Source organism: Piliocolobus tephrosceles, chromosome 20 (assembly GCF_002776525.5).
Source record: "Piliocolobus tephrosceles isolate RC106 chromosome 20, ASM277652v3, whole genome shotgun sequence".
NCBI lineage: Eukaryota > Metazoa > Chordata > Mammalia > Primates > Cercopithecidae > Piliocolobus > Piliocolobus tephrosceles.
Window position 1 is genome coordinate 6,157,882 of NC_045453.1, and position 19,581 is coordinate 6,177,462.

Sequence of the window (19,581 nt, forward strand, 5' to 3'; positions counted from 1 at the left end):
CAATTTGACTGCAACCTCATGAGCGACCCTGAGACAAGAACAACCCAGTGTAGCCTCTCTCAAATCCCTCACCCACAGAACCTAAGAGATAATGAATATGTGTCATTTTAAGCTGCAGAAAATGTGGGGTAATTTGTCACACAACAATAGATAACCAATACACTCTCTTTGGCCCATGTGGTAAAAGTCTGTTCTTCTCCAGGGAAAGGTGCCCCAGTCCTTGGTCTTGTCCATCTTGGGACTGCAGGGACTACCCCAGGACCCAAAGGCCAAGGCACAGACCACAGACACTGGGCTGGGCTGCCTGTGTGCTCACAGGCTGTTTATTTATCCAAGAGTAAGGAGGAGAGAGAGGATGAAAAGAAAAACCAGACTCCCCAAGGTGGCAGGGCTGAGGGGAAAAACAAACAAAGTCTCCTCTTGTTTCTCTTGCCGCTGACCCCAGGGGACTCCAGCTTCAGATGGGACCTCTGGGGGTGGCTTAGGGGCCTCAAGGAGGCCTGGCAGCTCAGCTGTTGGCTGGGGTCAGGATCCGCACAGGGGCAGGTCCCAGACTCGGAATGGCTTCTGTGTACACAAAATATCTCTCCGCAAAAGGCACTAGTGGAGGGGGGCAGCAGGAAGGCCACCCCATCACAGGCAGGGTCCACTCTGTCCTGGGTCTGGGTCCTGGGCCCTGGGCCCCAAGACCAATCCAGTCTCCCTCAGGGGTGGGGTCTCAGAGGCCCTTGTTCCTCTCCTCTCCCTTCCCTCGGCCCAGGAGTGAGCAGGCAGTCGGTGGAGGCCCAGCTCAGGCCATGTCATGGACACCCCTCTTCAGGGCTAGTGCATCCGGCGACTTCTAGGCCAACAGCCCGAGGCGGGTGACTTTGGCCGAGAGGAAGGAGTGGATGATGAAGACTATGGTTTTGGGACACGAGTGCAGGTCCAGCTGCTGCAGGGTGGATGGAGAGAAGAGTCAGGGCCCTGGCCAGCCTGGCCTCCAAGAGTGCACACCCCCTCCTCCCCAGGGTGCAAAGGCAGCCCCTCACTCACGATCTCGCCTTCAGCACCTCCAAAGTCCAGGAAAAGGAGACTGGCACCATCATCTGAAGACATCTGCAGCTTCTCGAAGGGCTGTCGCAGGAGCACAGCTCGGGCTGCACCTGGCTCAGCCGCCCACAGTGTGAAGCCCTTGTCGATGTGCACAGACAGGCTGCAGGGACGCCCGTTCCACGTGCAGGCTGCAGGGAGGGCACATAGGTACAGGCACAGCTGGCACCTCAGAGACTACACCCCAACCTCCAACCCCCACCGCAGCTTACAAAGTGGGGCCTGAATGCCTCCAGGGACAGGAGGCTCACTGTTTGTCATGGCACCTGTACACCCACCCTGCAGAAAGTCATCACCCCCACCCTCAGAGGACCTACACCCACTTCCAGTCCACAAGTAGAAAGGGGGAGCTTAAAATCTGCCATGGACTGGAGGCTCACTCCTGATAAAGGCATCATCAGATCGACCAAGCACCACCCTTGGAGACCTGCAGAGTTGCCCAGCTAAATTTAAGTTTCAGATAAACAATGACTAATTTGGGCATACTTCTATGAAAAAAGTATTCATTGTTAACCTGAAATTCAAATGAGGCTGGGTGTCCTGTATTTCCTCTGGCAACCGTACCCCAAGTGCCATCTCTCACATACCAGCAGATTGACAAAGCTGGAGCAAGAAAACCCTAGGGAGAAGAGTCTCTGCCTGCCAGGGCACCTGCACATCCAAAACAGAGGGCCCAAACCCAACTTCCTTTTTTTTTTTTTTTTTTTTTGGAGAAACAGTCTTACTCTTACTCTTACCCAGGCTGGAGTGCAGCGGGCACTATCTCGGCTCACCACAACCTCCACCTCCTGGGTTCAAGCGATTCTTGTTCCTCAGCTTCCTGCATAGCTGGGACTACAGGCACCTACTACCATGCCCAGCTAATTTTTGTATTATTATTATTATTATTATTATTAAGACAGAGTCTTGCTCTGTTGCCCAGGCTGGAGTGCAGTAGTGCAATCTGGGACCACTACAACCTCCGCCTCCCAGATTCAAGCAATTCTTCTGCCTCAGCCTCCTGTAGCTGGGGCTACGGGCGCCCGCCACCACACCTGGCTAATTTTTGTATTTTTAGTAGAGACAGGGTTTCACCATTTTGGCCAGGCTGGTCTTCAACTGCTGACCTCAAGTGATCCACCCGCCTCAGCCTTGCAAAATGTTGAGATTACAGGCATGAGCCACCACACCCAGCCAATTTTTGTATTATTAGTAGAAACGGGGTTTTGCCATGTTGGCCAGGCTGGTCTCAAACTTCTGACCTCAGGTGATCCACCCATCTTGACCTCCAAACCCCATTTTCTGTCCCCTCCTGAAGTGCCCTAAAGAAGGAAGCTTGAATGCCCCTGGGGATAAGAGGCTCATTACCAGAGGGACACTCCCAGATCCTCCCAGCACACCTGTAGACACCTCCTGCACACCCTCGGCGGCCCGGTGACAGCCATCCACCAGCTGGCGGGTCCAGGCAGCCAGCTCCTGCGGTGACTCCACGCTGAACAGGTGAGTGTCCACACCGTGACGCGTGCCCGTGCGCAGGGCAAAAGAGAGCTCTGCATCGTAGGGCACTGAGCCCTTGGAGGGGCCTGAGTGCACCAGTCTGGGGGTGAGGGGCAGAGGGCTGAGCATGAGGCCTCAGGCAGGGGGCAAATAGTTCTGGGCAAAGGGGCCAGTGACCTGGGAAAAACCCTGTAAATCCTTTACCACCTAACAGGACAGGACTTGCCAGGGGGCACTGATTGACTCAGCAGGAGACATCTCCTGCCACCCTCCCCGTTGCTCCCTTGGCTCCGGCTATACTGGCATCCTCACACACACCTAGCACACGCCTGCCTCAGCACCTCTGCATATGCTGTTCCCTCTGCCTATACACGCTTCCCTGATTATCTGCATGGTTCACTCCCTCACTTCCTTCAGATGTTAGTTTAAATGTCACTTCCTCTGAGAAGCTTTCCCTGGCCTGCCAGTCCAAAATAGCACCCTTATCACTCACTAGCCTTACATTTTCATCATGGTACCAGAAATTATACTTTTTATTATTTGTTTTTGTTGGTTTTTTACTGTCTTTTTCACTAGGATGTCAGCTAGGTTAGAAATGTTGATCTTGCATTCACCACTGTATTCCCAGTAAGTAAAACTATGCCTGACCACAGCAGGTGCTCAATAAACATTTGTTGCCTGACTTGAATCACTTGATTAGGTAGACAATCCAGGACCTAATTATCCCTAGTAGCCAGCAGGCTCCTGACACACGGGCCAGAGCCAGCCTGAGGTAAGGAGACATGGGTGACAAGGACTTCAGACCCCTACAGCTTGACTGTCACTTGCTGTGTGGCCTTGGTAAGCCAACTGCCCCTCTCTGGGGCAGACCTAAGAGTTCTGCCCCATATCCCTTTTTGTTCCTCCCTTCACCCACTCTTTCTCCTATAGCTCAGTTCCCCCTCAGACTGCTGCTGACGCCAGCCTTCCACTTTCCAGCCCTGAGCTGCAGACCCTTGAGTCCCCAAGCTTCCTATCCAAGCTCCCTCTCCATCCCACACACACTCTGGACTTGACTCAGCATCTTGCTCCAGCCTCCTCCCTTTCCACCCCCACCCCCAGTCCCACGCTCACCCAGACACCAGCTCCAAACCTCCTGTTCATTCCAGACCCCTCCTTCACCCGCCCCATCTGGCAAGCACGGAGCCCTGTTAATTTTACACCCATGTGGTTTCCAATGCCAATGCTGCCTTTCTTCTCCATCTGCTCCTGCTGCCCACCTCCACCTCCCCCAGCCACCATCATCTCTCCTGCACGACTGCAGCGCTTCCCCACTTCCATCCTGTACTCCGCTGCATTTTCCACGTGGCAGCCACAGGGATTCTCTTAAAGAAACCAGAGCACCTCGTTCCCCAGCTTAAACCCTTCAACACTGCCAAACTCTTAAGATAAAGCTAACATTCCTTAATCAGGCAAAAGAAGCTCTGCAAGATCGGGCCCTGCCAACTCTCTTCTCTCCATTTCCTGCATGAATTCTGGTTATCACAAACTCATAGCTCCATGAACACGCTATGGCCCTTCATGCCTCTGTACCTTTGACCATGATGTTCTCTCTGCATGGGATGCTCTTTCACCCTTTCTTAAACAGAAAACTTCTACTCATCCATCAAAGTCCAGCTCAGATGTCACCTCCTCCCTGAAGCCTTCCTCAACTACCCCTACAGAGTTAAGTGGCTCCTACAAACTCTGCACTGTAATGGCTGTTCCTGGGTCTGTCTCCCCAACCAGACAAGGTTCTCTCTGGAGGCAGCGAGAACCTCCAGAGAGGTTGGGGTCAGCTCTGTGCCCTCTGACCCATGCAGCATAAGGCATAAGTGTCAATGAATGAGTGGCTAGCGGGGACTTTATATCCTTTTGTTCCAAGCACCCATTTTACAGATAAGGAAACTGAGGCCCAGAAGGGGCAGAGACTTGCTTCAGGTCACCTGGGGAATAGGTGAGGGTGGACAGGGCTGGAGTTCCCAGCTTCTGGGGCCCTGCTGGAGCATCTTCCGGCAAGTTCTGGGGGAGACATACTGCCCCTGCCCGTGGGTACCTGGTGGCGATGAGTGGGGCAGTACGGACTGGCCGGCTCAGGGCCTCGCGGGTCTCAGGGAGAGAAGAGTAGAGGAGCAGTTCCTTTTCAGTCAGCAGGGCCAGGGTGGGGGCCGTGCCCCCACTGGGCAGCTGCAGGGGACAAAACAGCAGTGAGGATTGGTAGGGGAAGAGAAGGCAGAGGACCCGGGTGGGGCAAGGTGGCCGGGGCACTGGGAACAGGGCCAGCTCCAAAGGAACAGAAGAGAGGGAGGGATAGGTCCCAGGCCCAGCAGGCACCTGCTCAGTCAGCCAGCCAATCTGCTTGATGTCCTGGCTTGCAGCTGTGCTGGTGGCTGCCAGCAGTGCCTGCAGCTCATCCTTGACCCGCAGCATCAGAGCGTTGACCTGGGCTTGGATGGCACTCGCCCACGACCTCGCGCTAGCCTCATCCTTGGCCCTCAGGAATAGGGTGTCTTGGCCTTCTGCTGAGCAGATCTCCAGATACCTGCAGGCACAAATGGGTGGAGGCAAGGACCTGACCACTAGGCTGCAGCTGCCCAACCCTGGCCCAAGAAACCCCACCCACCACCAAACCAGGAGAAACCAGGGGGATGTCCCTGAGAATCAGGAGCGACCCTCACTGCTGGGCTCCAGCCACAGTTGCTGGGGCCTCATGGGTCATAGGGACAAGAGAGTGTGAGACACACACACATATTCATGTATTTTGTGGGGTTTTTGTTGTTGTTTTTGAAACAGAGCCTCGCTCTGTCACCCAGGCTGCAGTGCAATGGCCCGATCTTGGCTCACTGCAATCTCCGCCTCCCAGGTTCAAGCGATTCTCCTGCCTCAGCCTCCCAAGAAGCTGGGATTACAGGTGCACGCCACCACACCCAGATCATTTTTGTATTTTTAATAGATGGGGTTTCACCATATTGGCCAGGATGGTCTTGATCTCCTGACCTCGTGATCCACCCGCCTCGGCCTCCCAAAGTGCTGGGATTACAGGCATGAGCCACCGTGCCTGGCCTTATTTTTTTTATTTTTAGTAGAGATGGGGTTTCACCATCTTGGCCAGGCTGGTCTCGAACTCCTGACCTCAAATGATCAGCCTGCCTTGCCCTGCAAAGTGCTGGGATTACAGGCATGAGCCACTGTGCCCAGCCTACACATATGCATATACACACAAATACACACACACACTCAAACATGCACGATGGTGTGATGGGGTCTAAATTATTGCTGTGTGACCATTCCTAATCTTGCCCCTTTCTCCTGGTTTCTAAGGAACATCCTCTTCTGGGCCAGCTCCCAGGTTCTCCTTGTTGCACAGAACCAAACTAATTCACTAATAAGAGCGGGAAAAAAAAAAAAAAAAACTAGGCTGGGCATGGTGGCTCATGCCTGTAATCCCAGAACTTCGGGAGACTAAGCCAGGAGGATGGCTTGAGCCCAGGAGTTCAAGACCACCCTGGACAACAAAGTGAGACACTCATCTCTAAAAAAGAATTTTCTTTGAGATGGAGTCTCGCCCTGTTGTCCAGGCTGGAGTGCAGTGGCACGATCTCTGCTCACTGCAAGCTCCGCCTCCCGGGTTCATGCCATTCTCCTGCCTCAGCCTCCTGAGTAGCTGGAACTACAGGCGCCTGCCAGCATGCCTGACTAATTTTTGGCATTTTTAGTAGAGACGGGGTTTCACCGTGTTAGCCAGGATGGTCTCGATCTCCTAACCTCATGATCTGCCCGCCCCAGCTTCCCAAAGTGCTGGGATTACAGGCATGAACCACTCTGCCCAGCCCAAAAGAAAAATTTTCTTTTAGTTAGCCAGGCATGGTGACACGTGCCTGTGGTCCCAGCTACTTAGAGGCTGAGGCAGGAGAATCACTTGAGCCCAGGAGTTTGAGGCTGCAGTGAGCTATAAGGGTGCCACTGCACTCCAGCCTAGATGACAGCACAAGACCTCATCTTAAAAAACAGAAAAACAGGCCGGGCACACTGGCTCATGCCTGTAATCCCAGCACTTTGGGAGGCCGAGGCGGGTGGATCACCTGAGGTCAGAGTTCAAGACCAGCCTGACCAACATGGAGAAACCCCGTCTCTACTAAAAATACAAAATTAGCTGAGCGTGGTGGCACATATCTATAATCCCAGCTACTAGGGAGGCTAAGGCAGGAGAATCACTTGAACCTGGGAGGTGGAGGTTGCGGTGAGCCGAGATCGCACCATTGCACTCCAGCCTGGGCAACAAGTGTGAAACTCCGTCTCAAAAAAAAAAAAAAGAAAGAAAAACAGACCAGGCGCGGTGGCTCACGCCTGTAATCCCACCACTTTGGGAGGCCAAGGCAGGCAGATAACCTGAGGTCAGGAGTTCAGGACCAGCCTGACCAACATGGAGAAACCCCATCTCTACTAAAAACACAAAATTAGCCGGGCATGGTGGCGCATGACTGTAATCCCAGGTACTAGGAAGGCTGAGGCAGGAGAATCGCTTGAACCCGGGAGGTAGAGGTTGTAGTGAGCTGAGATTGTGCCATTGCACTCCAGCCTGGGTAATAAGCGTGAAACTCCATCTAAAAAAACAAAAAAACAAAACAACAACAACAAAACTAAACTAAAGAGGTTTGAGGCCAGGCATGGTGGTTCACACCTATAATCCCAGCACTTTGGGAGGCTGAGCGGGGCAGATCACTTGGAGTTCAAAACCAGCCTAGCCAACAGGGCAAAACCCCATCTCTTCTAAAAACATAAAAAAATTAGCCAGATGTCATGGCGGGCACCTGTAGTCCCAGCTACTTGGGAGGCTGAGGCACCAGAATCACTTGAACCCAGGAGGTGGAGGTTGCAGTGAGCCGAGCTTGCACCACTGCACTCCAGCCTGGGTGACAGAGTGAGATCCCCCATCTCAAAAAAGAAATAATAAATTATTGTTTTCTAAACCACTAAATTTTAGGAATGGTTTGTGATATAGCAACAGATAGCCAAAACACCAGGAGAAAAGACTCTTTGGCTTTGGTCTTCTTTCTGCCTGGAATATGAACACAGTTCTTGGGATGCAGCCACCATCCTGCCTCCACAAAGAAGAAAACCGCCCATAATTAAAATGGCAGAGCAGGAAGCTAGAAGCCTGGCATCCTTGAGCATCTACAGCAGCCTGAATAGCAGACCCCTGGACTTTTTTTAAACGTGGGAAAATTAACCCCTTTTACTTAAGTAATTGCTTGTTGGAGTTTCTATACTTGCAGCCCAGTGCAATCCTAACATTGAGTAAAAGTTTGAAGTAGTTTTCATTATATTTTGGTTGCCAGGCTGTATCCCTATGACTGGGATACTGCACTGACAGTGGGCCATATGGAACCCCAGTTATATTCAGATTACATATATACTCAGGCATGTACATGTTCAAACACACATGCAGACACATGTGCATACACACATACAAATAACATATAAACACACAGGTACAAATCTACTCAGACATGCAAATGCTCTCACATACACATACAAACACTTGCACTTACATGTCATCTACACACGCACACACTTAGAAACATATACACACATGTTTCAGGTAATGTCTGGGATCAGGCTGGGAGTCTAAGATTCTATGAGTCTCTGAAAGGACTAATACTACCTCACCTTCATCCTCACAAAAGGGCCTTCTGGGCCAGGCATGGTGGCTCACCTCTGTAATCCCAGCACTTTGGGAGCCCAAGGTGAATGGATCTTGAGGTCAGGAGTTTGAGACCAGCCTAGCCAATGTGGTGAAACCCCATCTCTAGTAAAAATACAGCCGGACGCAGTGGCTCATGCCTGTCATCCTAGCACTTTGGGGGGCCGAGGCAGGCAGATGACCTGAGGTCAGGAGTGCGAGACCAGCCTGGCCAACATGGTGAAACCCCATCTCTACAAAAAATACAAAAGTTAGGCAGGGCACAGTGGCTCACGCCTATAATCCCAGCACTTTGGGAGGCCGAGGCAGGTGGATCACCTGAGGTCAGGAGTTCGTGACCAGCCTGACCAACATGGAGAAACCCCGTCTCTACTAAAAATACAAAAAATTAGCCAGGCATGGTGGCAGGCGCCTGTAATCCCAGCTACTTGGGAGGCTGAGGGAGAATTGCTTGAACCCAGAAGGCGGAGGTTGCAGTGAGCCAAGATCACACCATTGCACTCCAGCCTGGGCGACACAGTGAGACTCCGTTAAAAAAAAAAAAAGTAGGCCGGGCGCGGTGGCTCAAGCCTGTAATCCCAGCACTTTGGGAGGCCGAGACGGGCGGATCACGAAGTCAGGAGATCAAGACCATCCTGGCCAAAACGGTGACACCCCGTCTCTACTAAAAAAATACAAAACCTAGCAGGGCGAGGAGGCGGGCGCCTGTAGTCCCAGCTACTCGGGAGGCTGAGGCAGGAGAATGGCGTGAATCCAGGAGGCGGAGCTTGCAGTGAGCTGAGATCCGGCCACTGCACTCCAGCCTGGGCGACAGAGCAAGACTCCGTCTCAAAAAAAAAGAAAAAAGGAAAAAAAGTTAGCCAGGTGTGGTGGCGGGCACCTGTAGTCCCAGCTACTTGGGAGGCTAAGGCAGGAGAATCATTTGAACCCAGGAGGCAGGATTGCAGTGAGCCAAGATCATTGCACCACTGCACTCCAGCCTGGGTGACAGAGCGAAACTCTGGCTCAAAAATAATAATAAAATAAAATAAAAAGGAGGCGAAATAATAGGACTTTGCCCATTGGGCCTCTGTGAGAGCTAAATAATATTGCACATGGAAAGCACTCAGCACAGTGCTGGGTACACAGTATACACTCAGTAAATGTTTGGTGGTATCAATATTATCAATGAACTGTTAAAGGCTGCTCAGATGTGAAGGATGTAACCGTCCATGGCCCTGATAAAACCAGACATCTCAGAGCTCAAGCAGAGTGGGAAGAGACGAGAGGATTGGTGAGTCTAACAACCTTATCTCACAATGGATAATCTAAAGGTCAGTGAGGAAAAGGGCCTAGTTCAAAGAGAACCAGGACTGGAACACAGGGTTCTTCCCCAGACCAAGTTCATCCCCATATGTGAGCTGCCCAGAGGAAGAAGTGAGAAGCAAAGCACACCATCATCTCCATAGCTTCACTCATGCTTCCAGTCAATCTATCTTTTAAGCACCTACTATGTTCTGGCATCACGCTGGTCATTTGTACAACAGAGGTGTCTTTCCGTTGGTCCTACCACCTGACACCAGGGCATCTGTCTGTCTGAGTTGCCCCCCAGCCCAGCCTTACCTGGGCTCCGGGTCAGTGGGGGTGCACCTCTTCGAGACATATGCCATCTTCAAGGACACATGTTTGGCCTCGCTGAGGTTCTGGGGTGTGGGGCCAGGGGAGGAAGGCTGCCGCTGAAGGGGTGAGGCAGGAGGTGAGTCCCAGCCGACCGAGGTCCCACCAGCAGAGTTCTTGAAATACGGTGAGACGTCCTTCATATACTTGACTGATTGGGAGAGACATCAGCAGTCACCACTGTGACATGGGCTCCCAGCACATATCACAATTGTCACTAATTTATTAAGAGTGTCCTGGCCGGGCGCGGTGGCTCAAGCCTGTAATCCTAGCACTTTGGGAGGCCGAGACGGGCGGATCACAAGGTCAGGAGATCGAGACCACCCTGGCTAATACGGTGAAACCCCGTCTCTACTAAAGAATACAAAAAAAAAAAAAACTAGCCGGGCGACGAGGCGGGTGCCTGTAGTCCCAGCTACTTGGGAGGCGGAGGCAGGAGAATGGCATAAACCTGGGAGGCGGAGCTTGCAGTGAGCTGAGATCCGGCCACTGCACTCCAGCCTGGGCGACAGAGCCAGACTCCGTCTCAAAAAAAAAAAAGAGTGTCCAGTGTCACTATTAGACCTTTAGTAAGCAAGAGTCCAATAGCGATATTAACAAATTCTTCTAGGTTAAAGTCTCTGACGGGGCAGTGGAGCAGAAAATACTATATCCCTTTTCTGTATCCCTATATAGAGATAGGGCCCGTCTATATCCCTTCTCTCATTTTCCCTGTGGTTGATAGACACACAGCCACCTGGAAGAAAGACTATTTCCCAGCCTCCTTTGCAGTGAGGTGTGGCCATGTGACCTTTTTTTTTTTTTTTGAGATAGTTTCTCTCTTGTCACCCAGACTAGAGTGCCGTGGTGCTATCACAGCTCACTACAGCCTCAGTCTCCCAGATCAATCAGTCCTCCCACCTCAGCTCCCCAAGTAGCTGGGTCTACAGGTATGCACCACCACACCCAGCTATTGATTTGTTGTAGAGATGGGGTCTCACCATGTTGCTGGTCTTGAATTCCTAGACAGTGTATACAAGAAGGTGGTTAAAAGACTTTCCCAGGCTGGGCGTGGTGGCTCACGCCTATAATCCTAGCACTTTTGGAGGCCAAGGCAGGCAGATCACTTGAGGTCAAAAGTTTGAGACCAGCCTGACCAACATGGTGAAACCTCGTCTCTACTAAAAATACAAAAATTAGCCGGGCGTGATGGCTCGCACCTGTAATCCCAGCTACTGGGGAGGCTGAGGCAGGAGAATCACTTGAAACCAGGAGGAGGAGGTTGCAGTGAGCCAAGATCGCACCACTGTACTCCAGCCTGGGCAACAGAGCAAGACTCTGGTCCAAAAAAAAAAAAAAAGACTTTCCCAGGCTGGGCATGGTGGCTCACGCCTATAATTCCAGCACTTTGGGAGGCCGAGGCAGTGTGGGTCACTTGAGGTCAGGACATGGTGCAACCCTGTCTCTACTAATAATATAAACGTTAGCTGGGAGGGGTGCTACATGTCTGTAATCCCAGCTACTTGAGAGGCTGAGGCATGAAAATCACTTGAACATGGGAAGCAGAGGTTGCAATGAGCCAAGATTGCACCACTGCACTCCAGCCTGGACAATGAAGTGAGATTGTCTCCAAAAAAAAAAGATGACTTTCCCAAGACCTTGTCTCTCTTCTCCCAACAACGATATACCCTCTATGGGTGCCTGATGCCTGCTAGCCTGTGGGCAGCCTCTCTTCCTCTGCAGCCTCTCTTCCTCTGCTCTCAACCACACCTGCTCCCAGGGCCATCTGGCTTGCTAGCTATCTGACGTCTGCAGTCAAAGCCCAGTCAACGTGCCCTGTGAGTGGACAGCCCAGGAAGGAGTTAGGAATTCTTGGCCCACCTTCCTGGAAGAACCAGATAAGAAGCTATTTCTGTCACAGGAGATGCCTCTGAGGCTCAGATAGGATTCAAAGCAAATGGGGGCAAAAGAGAGAGGGAGTTACAAACCCTATTAGGGTTGGAATAGAAGCAATGTTGAAAGAAAGCAGGACCAGGTTTTTTTGGAAGAAGCAAACATAGATCTGACTTTTGGGGACTAGGACTCAAATGACTTATCACTGCAGCAACGACTTACCCCACGACTGATTATTGGATTATGTCTCAAAGGGCAGCGGAAGTGGGACATGTCACAGCCTACTTGACAGCCAAAAACCATCTCCCCTCTTTTTCCTTTGCTAAGAGAACCCTGAGTCCTAGAGGCTCAGCTTCTCCCCAGCTTAGAGGGAGAACCTTGATTGGTCAAATCTAATCATGATCATTCCATCCTTCTTGCTTGTGATTGGTTTAGAAAGGGGCAAACAATACAGTTCTGGCCAATGAGATGTGATGAAAAAAAACACTGCCTTCCTTTTCTCCTCCTTTCACCTTTCAAAGTTGCTAGGAGGGAGCTTGGTACTACACAACGACAGCTACTTATTTTTTCTTTTTTTTTCTTTTTCTTTTTTTTTTTTTTTTTTTTTTGTGACGGAGTCTCGCTCTGTTGCCCAGGCTGGAGTGCAGTGGTGCAATATTGGCCCACTGCAACCTCTGCCTCCCAGGTTCAAGCAATTCTCCTGCCTCAACCTCCCAAGTAGCTGGGCTTATAGGTGCGTACCACCACACCCAGCTAATTTTTGTATTTTTAATAGAGATGGGATTTCGCCATGTTGGCCAGACTGGTCTTGGACTCCTGACCTCAGGTGCTGCGCTAGCATCGGCCTCCAAAAGTGCTGGGATTACAGACGTGAGCCACTGTGCCTGGCCTACTTTTTGACCACAAAGGTTGGGGTCCACACATTGAAGATGGTGAAGCAGAAAGATGGAGAGACCTGAGTTTTCGATGATACCATGAGCCCCTAAATTAATCTTCCCTGGAGCCATGCTGCCTCAAGATGTTCTGGAAGATAACACATTTTCTTCGATGTTTAAACCTCATTGAATTGGGTTCCTGTTACTTGCAGTCAAAACCATCCTGACAAATACAGCCCCCAATGATGCAACTGCTACATCTCCTTGCTACAAGTGGCCACATCCCTCCCCTGCTCAAAGCCCTGCTCTGGCTCCCGTGCACCCTTCGCCTAACTTCAATGCCCTCTAGGATGTGGGCCCTGCCCATAGGTCCTGTCCTCCTCCCTGGCTTCACTTCTTGCCATATCCCTCATCTCACCCTCTAGTCCAATCATACTAACTACTCAGAGGCTGTATGAGCTTCCAAACTTCCACACTATTGAATGCAGTTCCCAGCCTTGCGCAGTGTCTCATGTCTATAATCCCAGCACTTTGGGAGGCCACAGTGGGTGGATTGCTTGAGTTCAGGAGTTTGAGATGAACCTGGCCAACTTGGGGAAACGCCATCCTTATTAAAATTACAGAAAAAAATTAGCTGGGCGTGGTGGCGGGCACCTGTAATCCCAGCTACTTGGGAGGCTGAGGCAGGAGAATTACTTGAACACAGGAGGCGGAGGTTCCAGTGAGCCAAGATCGCGCCACTGCACTCCAGCCTGAGGGACACAGCGAGACCCCGTCTCAAAAAAAAAAAAAAAGAAAAAAGAAAGTAAGTACAATTTAAAAAAAAATGGCTGGGCGCGGTGGCTCAAGCCTGTAATCCCAGCACTTTGGGAGGCCGAGACGGGTGGATCACGAGGTCAGAAGATAAAGACCATCCTGGCTAACACGGTGAAACCCCGTCTCTACTAAAAAATACAAAAAACTAGCCAGGCGAGATGGCGGGCGCCTGTAGTCCCAGCTACTTGGGAGGTTGAGGCAGGAGAATGGTGTGAACCCGGGAGGCGGAGGTTGCAGTGAGCTGAGATCCAGCCACTGCACTCCAGCCTGGGTGACAGAGCAAGACTCCGTCTCAAAAAAAAAAAAAGCAAACAAAAAAAAAAATTAGCCAGGTGTCGTGACACACACCTGTGATCCCAGCTACTCAAGAGGCTGTGGCAGGAGGATCGCTTGAGCCCAGGAGGCAGAGGCTGCAACAAGCCGTGATTATGCCACTGCACTCCAGTCTGGGTAACAGAGTGATATCCTGTCTCAAAAAAAAAAAAAAAAGAGAGAGAGAAAAAAGAAAGAAAAGAAAGAAAATGCAATTCCCTCTGGAGTCAGATGCTCCTGGATTTGAATTCCAGCTCCAGCACTGTTTAGCTGTGTAACCATGGACAAGGTCATTTTCACCTCTCTGGGCCTCAATCTGCTAGTCAATAAAAAATGAATAGGGCTGGGCACAGTGGCTCACGCCTGTAATCCCAGCACTTTGGGAGGCCAAGGCGAGAGGATCACCTGAGGCTGGGAGTTCAAGACCAGCCTGGCCAACATGGCGAAACCCTGTCTCTACTAAAAATACAAAAATTAGCCGGGCCATGGTGGCACGCACCTGTAATCCCAGCTACTCAGGAGGCTGAGGCAAGAGAATTGCTTGAACCCAGGAGGCAGAGGTTGCACCATTGCACTCCAGCCTGGGCAATAAGAGCAAAACTCTATCTCAAAAAAAAAAATAATAAAAATAAAAAGTAATAAAAATAAAAGATGAATAACTACAGCCAGACATGGTGGCCCACGCCTGTAATCCCAGCACTTTGGGAGCCCGAGGTAGGCAGACTGCTCGAGCCCAGGAGTTCAAGACCAGCCTAGGCAACATAGCAAAACCTTGTCTCTACCAAAAATACAAAAAATTAGCCAGGCATGGTAGTGTGCACCTGTAGTCTCAGCTACTCAGGAAGCTGAGGTGGGAGGATTGCTTTAGCCCAGGAGGCAGAGGTCACAGTAAGCCAAGATTACGCCACTGCACTCCAGCCTGGGCAACAGAGCGAGACCCTGTTTCAAAAAAAAAAAAAATTGTCTACCTCAGAGAGATGTCAAGATTAAATAAAATGTTGTAAGGCATGTGGTAAGTATTAAGGACTCAAGAAATGGGTGTTTCTCACTTATCAGCCTTCCTAGGTCTCTGATTCTGTGTGTTGGGGTTGTCTCCTCCACAAAACTGGGAACTCCTAAAAGAAATGGCCAGGTGCGGTGCCTCACACCTGTAATCCCAGCACTTGGGAGGCCGAGGCGGGTGGATCACGAGGTCAGGAGATTGAGACCATCTTGGCCAAAGTGGTGAAACCTCATCTCTACTAAAAATACAAAAATTAGCCAGGCATAGTGGCATGCGCCTATAGTCCCAGCTACTCAGGAAGCTGAGGCAGGAGAATCGCTTGAACCCAGGAGGTGGAGGTTGCAGTGAGCCGAGATCGTGCCATTGCAGTCCAGCCTGGGCGACAGAGCAAGACTCCGTCTCAAAAAAAAAAAGAAAGAAAGAAACTGGGCTTGCTCTTCCAACCCAGAGTTGGCCAGGTAGTAGCTTACGCCTGTAATCCCAGCACTGGGGGAGGCCGAGGCAGGCAGATCACTTGAGCCTAGGAGTTTGAGAGCAGCCCGGGCAACATGGCAAAACCCCGTCTCTACCAAAATACAAAAAACTCGTTGGGCATGGTGGTGTGCATCTGTAGTCCTAGGTACTTGGGAGGGTGAGGTGGGAGGCTGAGGTGGGAGGCTTGCTTGAGCCCAGGTTGAAGCTGTAGTCAGCCTTGATCACACCACTGCACTTGATCCAGCCTGCATGACAAAGCAAGACCCTGTTTCAAACAAACAAACCCAGTGTCAGTGTTCTGTGAGTGAAAAAATGAATGCCAGGGCAGGGCAGGCTAATTTAGCAGGAGGTAAGAGGTGCCATAGCCCAGGAGATCCAGGCCCAGCTCACAGGTCACCTCCTCTAGGAAGCCTTCCCAGATGCCCAGTCTGGATTCATCATACCCATCACCTCTGCAGTCCCCTACGCTTCACTCCCCTGTGATTGTCTACGTGGGGTCTGTGTCCCCAACTAGACTGAGAGTACTTTGAGGGCAGGGACCTGGTCTGACTCTTCTCTGTGTCCCCAGAATCCAGCAGAGATCTCATACACTACGTGCTCAGCAAATGAACATTTGTCAACTTTGAAGCCAGAGAAACTGCCAGATCCCCTGCTCACCCAGCCATCCCAGACCTGGGTCCCCCTCCTTTCCCACAGGAACATGCTATAAATGGACAGCATACCAGCTGATGCCAGAATCAGGGCTTACATTTCACAAAACAAGTGGCCTGTCCCAGAGTGGGGGTGGGGTCCTGGGGGCCCCAGAGTGTGGCCATAAATAGCCCAACTCTGAGGCCTTCTCCCCTCTCTGACTTCTGCCTGAGTCACCCGACAAGGCAGGGTGGGGCTGCCAAAGCCTGTGGCCTAGAGAGCTGAGGGCACAACCACAGCCCTGTGGCCAGCATTCTTGAGACTCCAAAGATAGGCCTAGCCAGTGCCCCCATCCTCCCCAACCAAGCCTCTGGCCTGGGAACCCGATAAGCAGTGACACACGGGCCCTTCCTCCTCAAGGAAGCTGAGACACCCCAATTTCCAGGGACCTCCAGGTCTGCCAAGGAGGGAAGCCAGGATCTGGCCCTGGCCCCAAAGAGCCAGGAATAGATTCCACTGGAAACACACGGAAGAGAAACAGGGAAGGATCACTCACTCAGTCCAGTATAAGTGGACTGGGGGTCACATATGCATTGCTGAGAGAAGGGAACACATGTGTTTGGGCAACAGGATCTCCAGTACTTATCCCAGTGCTTAATAAATGTCTGTGACTCAATGCCCTGGCTGAAGGGAAGCCTGTCCTCCAAGCTCAAGCTGTTCCTTGTCTGTTCAGTGTGTGGTCATTTACTCACCCCTGCTTGAAATTAGATGACAGAGCCATTGTTTACTAGCCCACAGCCTTTCTCCCCTAACCAGAATGTCAGTTCCCTGATAGCAGGGGTTGCCCTGTTTTCCAGTTCACTAGGGTATCCTCACCATCAAGAATAGTACCTGACGGCCGGGTGCGGTGGCTCATGCCTGTATTGCCAACACTTCGGGAGGCCAAAGCAAGCAGATCACCTGTGGTCAGGAGTTTGAGACCAGCCTGGCCAACATGGCAAAACCCCATCTCTACGAAAAATACAAAAAAAGCCAGGTGTGGTGGCACATGCCTGTAATCCCAGCTACTTGGGAGGCTGAGGCAGGAGAATTGCTTGAACTCAGGAGGCAGAGGTTGCAGTGAGCCAAGATCATGCCACTGCACTCCAGCCTGGGTGACAGAGCAAGACTCCATCTCAAAAAAAAAAAAAAAAAAAAAAAAATCCAGCTGGAGGCTGGGTGCAGTGGCTCATGCCTGTAATCCCAGCACTTTGGGAGGCTGAGGCAGGTGGATCACTTGAGGCCAGGAGTTCAAGACCAGCCTGGCCAACATGATGAAACCTCGTCTCTCCTAAAAATACAAAAATTAGGCATGGTGGCAGACGCCTATAATCCCAACTACTTGGGAGGCTGAGGCAGGAGAATCACTCGAACCCGGGAGGCAGAGTTTGCAATGAGCCAGGATTGCGACATTGCACTCCAGCCTGGGTGACAGACATCTCAAACAAACAAACAAAAAAAAACAAAAAAAAGATTTGTCTGGGCTCAGTGGCTCACACCGGTGAGCACTTTGGAAGTCCAAGGCAGGAGGATTGCTTGAGCCCAGGAGTTCAAGAGCAGCCTGGTCAACATGGCAAAACACCGTCTCTACCAAAAATACACAAAATTAGCCAGGTGTAGTGGTGCACACCTGTAATCCCAGCTACTCAGGGGGCTGAGGTGGGAGGATCACTTGAGCCCAGGAGGTTGAGGCTAAAGTGAGCTGTGATCATGCCACTGCACTCTAGCCTGGGTGACAGAGAGAAACCCTGTCTCAAAAAAAAAAAAAGCCAATTTAAAAATAAATAAGTGAAAGATTCAATACCTGTAAAGCACCTTCTCCTGCCTGGCATAGAACAGGACTGTCCAGAAACAGCAGTGTGGTTATGATTTCTGCCGCTGTTCCTAGTGTGACAGTATAAGGGGATAGGCATGTAATGTGGTGACAGACAGACAAGGATCTGAATCCAGGCCCCGTACTATCACTTGCATGAGGCAAGGTCTCTCTGAGCCTCAGTTTCTTTGCCTATATAATGGGCACTGACATGTCAGCTCTCAACTTGAACTTGAGGATTCAAGTTCCGGCTGCCCACCCATCCACCCAGGATGGTGTGAAGAGGACTTGGGATTCCAGCAGGCTCTGGAAGGGATGACCTTTAAGGTCTTGCTGGTCTAGCAAGGCTGAACTATAAATAGTTCCTAGACTCTGGCAGGCCCTATAACAGGGATGACTAGCAGAGCCCAGGGGTTGCCACACTCTGGGGGATAAAATCTCACTTTGCCACACCCTTGAGTACTACAGGGGTTAAAACCAATGTAAGATCCCAAAAGCATGTGACCCTTTTGACCTAACAGCAACCCTTCCAGGAACCACCCTTCAGATAAGTGCTCACAGGTGCACAGAAGGCTCATAACACTATTGTCTATCCTGCAAGAGGCTAGGGACAAATCGAATATTCGTGAGTAGGGGCTGCTAAAAACAACATGTGGACTCCCCGACTGGCAGACACTACTCAGTCTTGTTCATGGCTATATCCCTGGTGCCTGCATTCAGTCCTGGCACAGAGCAAGGGCTCAGTAAATATGTGTTATATGAATGAACAAATCCATGGGATTTTTTTTTTTTTTTTGAGACGGAGTCTTGCTGTCACCCAGGCTGGAGTGCGGTGGCACTATCTCGGCTCACTGCAAGCTCCGCCTCCTGGGTTCATGCCATTCTTCTGCCTCAGACTCCCAAGTAGCTGGGACCACAGGTGCCCGCCACCATGCCTGGCTAATTTTTTGAATTTTTAGTAGAGACAGGGTTTCACCGTGTTAGCCAGGATGGTCTCAATCTCCTGGCCTCGTGATCTGCCCACCTCGGCCTCCCAAAGTGCTGGGATTACAGGCGTTAGCCACCGTGCCCGGTAGGAATTTTTTTTTTTTTAATTTGTAGACATGGGGTGTTGCTATGTTGTCCAAGCTGGAGTGCAGCAGCTGTTCACAGGTGCATCATAGTACACTCCACTCTTGAATTCCTGGCCTCAAACAATCCTCCAACCTCAGCCTCAGGAGAAAATAGGACTACAGATGTGTAGTCCTCCAGCCCAGTAATGGGACATTACATTACCATTAACAAGAATGAGGGGCCGGGCGCAATGGCTCACACATGTAATCCCAGCACTTTGGGAGACCAATGGTGGCAGAGCAACTGAGCTCAGTAGTTCAAGACCAGCCTGGGCAACATGGTGAAATCCCATCTCCACAAAAAACACAAAAATTTAGCTGGATGTGCTGGTATCCACCTGTAGTCCCAGCTACTCAGGAGGCTGAGATGGGAGGATCACTTGAATCCAGGAGGTCGAGGCTGCAGTGAGCAATGATTGTGCCACTGCACTCCAACCTGGGCAACAGAACGAGACACTGTCTCAAAAAAATTATAAAATAAAAAATATTAAAAAGATTTTAAAAATGAAAAAGACTTACATGTTCTCAACTTATTACGTGATAAAAACAACTATGGAAACTTTCTGGAAGAAAATGTGTGAAAGTATCAACACTGGTTATCTCTATAAGATGATCCCTTTACACTCTCTTGTTGTTGGTAATTTTTTTTTTTTAAAGACAGTGTCTTGCTCTGTCGCCCAGATTACAGT

At 50.8% G+C, this 19,581-nt stretch overlaps 1 protein-coding gene across 1 annotated transcript in view; it reads right to left on the reverse strand.

Moving 5' to 3' along the window:
- Positions 1 to 290: 290 nt before the first annotated feature.
- SNTA1 (syntrophin alpha 1) overlaps positions 291 to 19,581 on the reverse strand; it is a 35,750-nt gene continuing 16,459 nt past the window's right edge. Inside the window, exons 3-8 of the mRNA XM_023220436.1 lie at positions 9,893 to 10,097; positions 4,921 to 5,128; positions 4,643 to 4,773; positions 2,472 to 2,668; positions 1,036 to 1,223; positions 291 to 934 (exon numbers count right to left, since the gene is read on the reverse strand). Coding sequence (XP_023076204.1) covers positions 842 to 934; positions 1,036 to 1,223; positions 2,472 to 2,668; positions 4,643 to 4,773; positions 4,921 to 5,128; positions 9,893 to 10,097 — 1,022 coding nt within the window. The 3' untranslated portion in view covers positions 291 to 841. The remainder of the gene's footprint in view (positions 935 to 1,035; positions 1,224 to 2,471; positions 2,669 to 4,642; positions 4,774 to 4,920; positions 5,129 to 9,892; positions 10,098 to 19,581) is intronic.